This window comes from Diceros bicornis, chromosome 5 (genome assembly GCF_020826845.1).
Source record: "Diceros bicornis minor isolate mBicDic1 chromosome 5, mDicBic1.mat.cur, whole genome shotgun sequence".
Taxonomy (NCBI): Eukaryota; Metazoa; Chordata; class Mammalia; order Perissodactyla; family Rhinocerotidae; genus Diceros; species Diceros bicornis.
In genome coordinates, this window is record NC_080744.1 from 43,665,474 (window position 1) to 43,673,297 (window position 7,824).

Here is a 7,824-nt window from a genome sequence, read left to right on the forward strand (position 1 = left end):
GCTGAGTAAAAATCATCCTCATCAATGACAGTGGGAATCATCCAACCTGTTGAGGGCCTAAATAGAACAAAAAGGCAGTGGAAGGGTGAATTTGCTCTCTTTGTTTGAGCTGTGACGTCCATCTTCTCTTGCCCTTAGACATCAGCATGCCTGGTTTTCAGACCTTTTAGACTCAGACTAAATTACATCACCAGACTTCCTGGTTTTCCAGCTTGTAGATAGCAGATCATGGGACTTCTTGGCTTCCATAATCATATGAGCCAATTCTCATAACAAATATCCTCTTACCTATATCTATATATATCTCATTGTTTCTGTTTCTCTGGAGAACCCTGACTAATAAAATAGGTAAATTTTAGTATATCCAACCAAAGGATTAGTAGACATCAATACAGAGTAACAAATCTCTGATACTTACAACAACATAGATTGAATCTCAAAAACATTAGGCTAATGAAAGAAGACAGAGAGCAAAAGGTTATATATATGATCCCATTTATATTATATATATATTATCCCATGTATATGACAACCTAGAAAAGACAAAACTACAGAGACCAAAATTCAGATCAGTTCTTGCCTTGAAGGCAAGAGTGAGGGAGACAGGATTGACCGAAAATTGGCAGGAGGGAACATGTTGGGTGAAGAAAACGTTTTATGTTTTGATGATGGTGGTGGTTAAATGTCTTTAAACATTTGTCAAAACTCATTGAGCAGTACACTAAAAAGAGCAAATTTTATTGTGTATAAATTATATCTTAATAAAAAATGAAAAAAATACATTTTAAAAAAGTGACTGACGTGGGGCGGGCCCGGTGGCACAAGCGGTTAAGTGCGCGAGCTCTGCTCTGGCGACCCCCGGGTTCGCGGGTTCGGATCCCAGGCGCGCACCGACACACCACTTGTCAAGCCATGCTGTGGCAGCTTCCCATATAAAGTAGAGGAAGATGGGCATGGATGTTAGCCCAGGACCAATCTTCATCAGCAAAAAGAGGAGGATTGGCATCGGATGTTAGCTCAGGGCTATGTTCTTCTTGTTATGATCTTCCTCACAAAAAAAAGTTACTGAAATGACAACAGAGAGACACAAAGACCTTTTATGAAATAGAAGACACACGCATTCAATGGGGAGACTACATTTCTTTCCCCTTTAGTTCTCTAGATGGGCAATTCTTGACTGTAGGAATGGGATAACTACATGCTTTCTGATAAACTATAATCAGACTGAATGCTTTGAATCAATCTCACCTGAAGTCCCTGAATTTCATGCAGCAATATTAAAAATGATAGCAGCTAACATTTATTGAGTGATTTATGTGAGTCAGGCCCTGTTTAAAGTCTTTATAAGTGTTGTCCTATTTAACCCTAAAAACAACTCTATGAGGCGGAAGTTATTATTCCTGCAGTTGGATGAAGTGAGCGGCAGCACTCAGTTAAGTAATTTACCCACATTAACTTGGCAGGAAAGTGGAAAACTGGGATGCCCAAGCGCTCTGATTCTTATTCCAGATAGCTTCTATCTTTCTTGCCACAGATCCACTTCCCAGTCTTCTCCACCCTGCTGGGACCCTGGAAAGCTTACTTAGAATATAGCCTCCAGTGAGTTTCTCTTGCCCTCTTGCTTCCAGTTAAGTCCAGCCAATGAAGAGAGGGAGGGGTCTGTGTATTCATTTCTCTGGTTTCCTCCCTGGAGGGTGGTTGCTGGCAGGAGGCCTTCGTCCATCACAGTGACAGCTTCTATTAGGTGTGATCTCCTCCCTGAGTTCTGGTAACTACCCTCTCATCTCATTCCTCTGGAAATCCAGGGTATTGCACTAGTCTTTAAATGGCCAGAAATAGAGTAAGGCAATTCAGCCACCTAGGGTGCTTGCACAACCCTCAGATTGAGAGCCTCCTTAAATTGTATGCCCCATCCCTGGTCCTTTATTATCCAGCGTACTGTTTTCTGCTGGGACGCTGACCAACACATGTTCTAACTATGAACTACTGCTTTATGTTGCTTCCTCAAGAAATAGTAAAGAAAATGATCCTGCAAGATGCTGACCATAGGCTAAAGGCTCAGGGACTCAACCCTGGAAGCAATGTATTTTTTAAAATAAAATAAATGGAAATAAAGGAGTATTTGACATGTTGCTTTCATGACAAAATTACTAGTTTACTCTTGAATGCTTTGAAAATTATTTCTTTATGGTGTCCTGATCAAAGATAACAATTGGAGTTAATGCTTTTAGCAGCATAGGTGTCATCATTGACCAATTTTTATACTGCTAATATAAGCTTCCTTGCCCATTGGAATCACCTTGGAATATGTACCATGCTGGTCACCAAGCAAAATGCACACAGATTCCACCTCAGTAGCTCTGAGGTGGGATCCTGAAATTGACATTTTATCAGGCATTCCAGATGATTCTGATGCATATGATCCATGAATTATACTTAGAGAAGTAACTAGGTTGTTACTTTAATGAAGGTTCACAGAATAGGCATATTTTTTGCTGATTATATGATATTTTTTATACTTTCTCAGTCATCCAGACCATAACCAAGTACAACTAGGTTCAATTGATAGAAGCCATGGAAATGCAACTGGGGTAGCCAGAAGATATGAATATTCTGGAGTCTAGTGGAAAATCTCACCAACCCACACCTTTAAATTGGGGGTAAAAGAAAATAAAATAAAACAACAACAAAAAGCATACACTACTACAGTATTAGTGAATAATTATTAAAGACTCAGCTAAAGATTCATAATAAATATTCTTTATTAAGTGGTAGAATTTAGGTCCCATGACAGCTTAGTGGGTGAAGCTATTTTTAGGCAGGCTGCCTTCATTCTGCTACCCCAATCATATTTCACGGGCCTCTACATATTTGTCATGACAAGTGGTATTTGTCCACGCCCAGGAACCGAACCCCGGCTGCCGAAGTGGAGCACGCCAAACTTAACCACTAGGCCGCTGGGGCTGGCCCTCAATCACATTTATTATAATGAAATTTATCATCTACTTCATTTAAAATATTTCCTGTTTTCGCAACTACATACTTTTCAGCCAGCTAAACAGTGAATGCACAAGAGAACTCTGAGTACAAATTCCTTTGTTTTGAATGACAGGTCTCATTTTTTGTAACACATGCTTAAATAATAAAGCATTATCTGTCCTAGGAGAATTTTTCTTGTAGTTTTTTTCTATTTTGTGTGAGAAAATTTGCAAGCTGAATGCTGCATTAACATATTCATTTAACAAGGCCATGAGATGATATGTAAAGCACTGGCTGTCCCCTCCTTTCCAAATATTTAAATAGAAAAATCTACTGTTCAAATTGCAGGTTTCTGGAAAATGACATCATGCAGCAATTTAAGGGTAGACTTAGGTGAAGCAATAATACTGCTTTGTCATCTCACCTTTCTCTTGGCATTGGCAAGCCGGGCTCTGCAGCTGAAAGCATTGAATAGCTCTGAGTCCAAATTTTTTATCAGAAAAGAAAATAATAGTGGGATTATGATGATTCGGAGCTACAAAGCAAATAACATTGATCTTGTAGAGTCCTGTTCTGTACCACTTGACTTCCAGAAGCAACCATTTCACAAAAGTCCTATTTACTTTTGCTTTAATTTACAATTATTGAAATTTTAATAAGGAATTGCAGCAACACCAGGCATCACATACCGCCAGGCAGGAATTATAACTTTATTACAGCCCACGCTGACAGCCAACTCATAAAAATGAATGACATTCTACATCATAACATCTCATAGGCCGTTCAGAATGTTAATGGCTTACTTCATCTTTCTTTAGCATAATGAGGCAGACAGTGTAACAATATTCAACGAGAAAATGAAGATTAAGAAAATTTGAATTGAGGCAGGAAAGTAACATTTAACAGGATTCAGACAATATTCAGATTAAAAGTTTCAATTAAAACGCTGTTAGCAAGATTTTTATCACAGAAGCAAAGCTTTGTCACCCAAGACCAATCACTATTTTGAAGATTGTTTATCCGTAGACACACTTACCTCTTCAGCCTCTATTTCTAAAATGTTCCAAAGTTTCTTACCTAGTTCAACACTGCAAGATTCATTGGATCAGATAGAACTATAACAGGTCATTGAGTTAAAATGATTGTAAAAGATGTCTTTTAGACACATAACTGAGATAATACTTATCTCTATGAAGACTGTCTTTAATCCAATAGCCTTGAACTACACTTTGTAAAATTCTGTAGTTTATCTTTGAATTGAGATTAATCAAAAGACAGTTGAGAGCACGTGAATTTTTTTAAATGTATGTGTTATGTATAAATGTAAATTTTATATAAATATAAAAACATATTACACAATAATATATTATATAATATATACTTATATATTTTCTCTTTCCATATATATGGAATGGAAAATGTAATAACCATGAAGAATGAATGAAACAAAGTTAGATACTCATAGTAGCATATAAAACTTGAAACTGGTTGCACACCTTTGTAAAATCATATCACAACTACAAAAATGGGGTATTTTTAGTTCTATGTATCTGAACATAGAATTAGCCTATTTTGAGAAATTCATTTTTGTCATCTTTCTATGCATCTGAAGTGTCAATACCAAAAGTTTTTAGTTAGTTGGGGGTACCCAACCTGCCCAAATGAAGCAGACAGAGAAAGTGGTCAAGGCTAGCCACAGATCAGGGGAAACGTGTTTTTGCATTCTGAAGCTGAATACAAATTGAGGGAGGTAAAAGTGGTTAGGGACAGGTGCCCGGCGCTTCAGGCCGGCGGCCGGTCACCGCCTGGGCCATGTCGGCCCAGGGAGACTGCGAGTTCCTGGTGCAGCGGGCCTGGGAGCTGGTGCAGCAGGACCAGTGGGCGGCCAAGGCGTGGCTGATCACGGCGCGCAGCCTCTACCCCGCAGACTTCAACATCCAGTACCAGATGTACAGCATTGAGCGGAACGCGGAGCGGGCCGCCACCGCCGGGAGGCTGCTCTGCGACATGTTTGTGAATTTCCAAGATCAGCCGGTGGTGTGGAGAGAAATCAGCATTATTACATCAGCATTGAGGAACGATTCACAGGGTAAACAAACCCAATTCTTAAGAAGTTTGTTTGAAACTCTTCCTGGTCGGGTCCAGTGCGAAATGTTACTGAAGGTTACGGAACAATGCTTCAACACATTGGAACGATCAGAAATGTTGGTTCTACTTTTGAGACGCTTCCCTGAAACAGTGGTGCAACATGGGGTTGGCCTTGGGGAGGCACTATTAGAGGCTGAAACTATTGAAGAACAAGAATCTCCTGTTAACTGCTTTAGAAAATTATTTGTTTGTGATGTCCTTCCTCTAATAATTAACAACCATGATGTTCAATTGCCTGCCAACTTATTATACAAGTACTTGAACAAAGCAGCTGAATTTTATATCAATTATGTCACAAGGTCGACTCAATTAGAGAATCAGCATCAAGGTACCCAAGAAACATCTGATTTAATGTCGCCTAGCTCTCAGAAGTACGTAACAGAAGGACTGACCGAAAAATCATCCCAGATTGTGGACCCTTGGGAGAGGTTGTTTAAGATTTTGAATGTCATGGGAATGAGATGTAAATGGCAGATGGATAAAGGAAGACGAAGCTTTGGTGATGTTTTGCATAGAATGAAGGATCTCTGCAGATACGTGAACAACTTTGATAATGAAGCTCATGCAAAATATAAAAACCAAGTGGTTTATTCCACTATGTTGGTCTTCTTTAAGAATGCATTCCATCCCACTACTGGGAATCTATCCAACGCACCTGAAATCAACAATCCAAAGAGGCTTATGCACCCCTATGTTCATTGCAGCATTATTCACCATAGCCAAGAAGTGGAAACAACCTAAGTGTCCCTCGACTGACGATTGGATTAAGAAAATGTGGTATATATATACAATGGAATACTACTCAGCCATAAAAAAAGACAAAATCGTCCCATTTGCAACAACATGGATGGGCCTGGAGCGTATTATGTTAAGTGAAATAAGCCAGAAAGAGAAAGACAAACACTGTATGATCTCACTCATATGTGGAATATAAACCAACACATGGACAGATAAAACTGGACTGTGGTTACCTGGGAAGTGGGGGTGGGGGGTGGGCCCAAGGGGTGAAGGGAGTCATATATGGGGTGATGGACAAACAAAAATGTACAACCCAAAATTTCACAATGTTAGAAACCATTAAAATATCAATAAAAAAAAAAAAAAAAAGAATGCATTCCAGTATGTCAACAGCATACAACTGTCTCTCTTCCAAGGTCCTAATGCCCCGAGCCAAGTTCCACTGGTTCTTCTTGAGGATGTATCAAATGTGTATGGTGATGTAGAAATTGATCGTAATAAACACATACATAAAAAGAGGAAACTGGCTGAAGGAAGAGAAAAAACCATGAGTTCAGATGACAAAGACCGTTCGGCAAAAGGAAGGAATCGTCACATTGTCGTCAATAAAGCAGAACTTGCTAACTCCATTGAAGTGTTAGAAAGCTTTAAATTGGCCAGAGAAAGCTGGGAGTTGCTCTATTCCCTAGAATTCCTTGACAAGAAATTTACAAGAATTTGTTTGACGTGGAAGACGGATACTTGGCTTTGGTTAAGAGTCTTCCTCACTGATACGATCATCTATCAGGGTCAATATAAAAAGGTAATAGCCAGCCTGCATCATTTTAGCAGCTCTGCAAGGATCGCTTCCTCAGCCACAGATCACGGGACAGGGGACCTTGGAGCATCAGAGGGCACTCATCCAGCTGGCGACTTGCCACTTTGTCCTGGGGGAGTACAGAATGACATGTGAGAAATTCCTTGATTTGATGTGCTACAGGGTACTCCCCATTCAAGATGGAGGCAAGTCACAGGAAGAACCCTCAAAAATAAAGCCCAAGTTTAGAAAAGGTTCGGATCTGAAGCTTCTGCCTTGTACCAGAAAGGCCATTATGCCGTACTGCCTGCATTTGATGTTAGCTTGTTTTAAGTTCGGAGCTTTCACGGACAGCAGGGACAGCATGGCCCTGGTGCACGTGATCATATTGCTTCAGCAAGAGTGGCCACGGGGAGAGAATATTTTCCTGAAAGCTGTCAATAAGATTTGCCAGCAAGGAAATTTCCAATATGACAGTTTTTTCAATTATGTTACAAATATTGATATGCTGGAGGAATTCGCCTACTTAAGAACTCAGGAAGGTAGGAAAATTCATCTGGAATTACTGCCCAATCAAGGGATGCTGATCAAGCACCACACTGTCACTCAGGGCATCACCAAGGGCGTGAAGGAGGACTTCCGCCTGGCCATGGAGCGCCAGGTGTCCCGCTGCGGGGAGAACCTGATGGTTGTGCTGCACAGGTTCTATGTCAACGAGAAGATTTTGCTCCTTCAGACTCTGGCCTGACTGGAGACCTTTCCACCAGAGACAACTCTTAGCCGTGTAATTTTGGGGGAAGACATAAAGCATTGATAAATGTTGCTGTTACAACTCTTAAAAAGAAGAAAACCATCTGAGTTCTAATTCCTTAGTTGCCTAAAAGTAGTTCCCAAGAGTCGAGAAGCTATTTCTATTTTTGTCATTTTTTGTCATTTTTGTAAAACAAAAGAATCGACCTGTTTTGTAAATAAAAATTATCCTAAATTGGGAAAAAAAAAAAAAGTGGTTAGGGACAAACTAGCTGTGCTTAACACTGACTTCTACTACCAATGAGATAACAAGTAAGAGAATGATAATATGTCCCCTTTGAGTGTTGCCATATCTCTTCTGTAGCTTATTAATGATGTCAAAAGAAACCAAAATACTAGAAAATACAACTGTT

At 39.8% G+C, this 7,824-nt stretch overlaps 1 protein-coding gene across 1 annotated transcript; it reads left to right on the forward strand.

The window, feature by feature from the left end:
- The first annotated feature begins 4,791 nt into the window (after positions 1 to 4,791).
- On the forward strand, positions 4,792 to 7,409 carry LOC131406052 (integrator complex subunit 10-like). The gene is given in 3 exon segments (XM_058541517.1): positions 4,792 to 5,745; positions 6,236 to 6,688; positions 6,690 to 7,409. Coding segments are annotated over 3 exon segments (2,127 nt in total).
- The last annotated feature ends 415 nt before the right edge of the window (positions 7,410 to 7,824 follow it).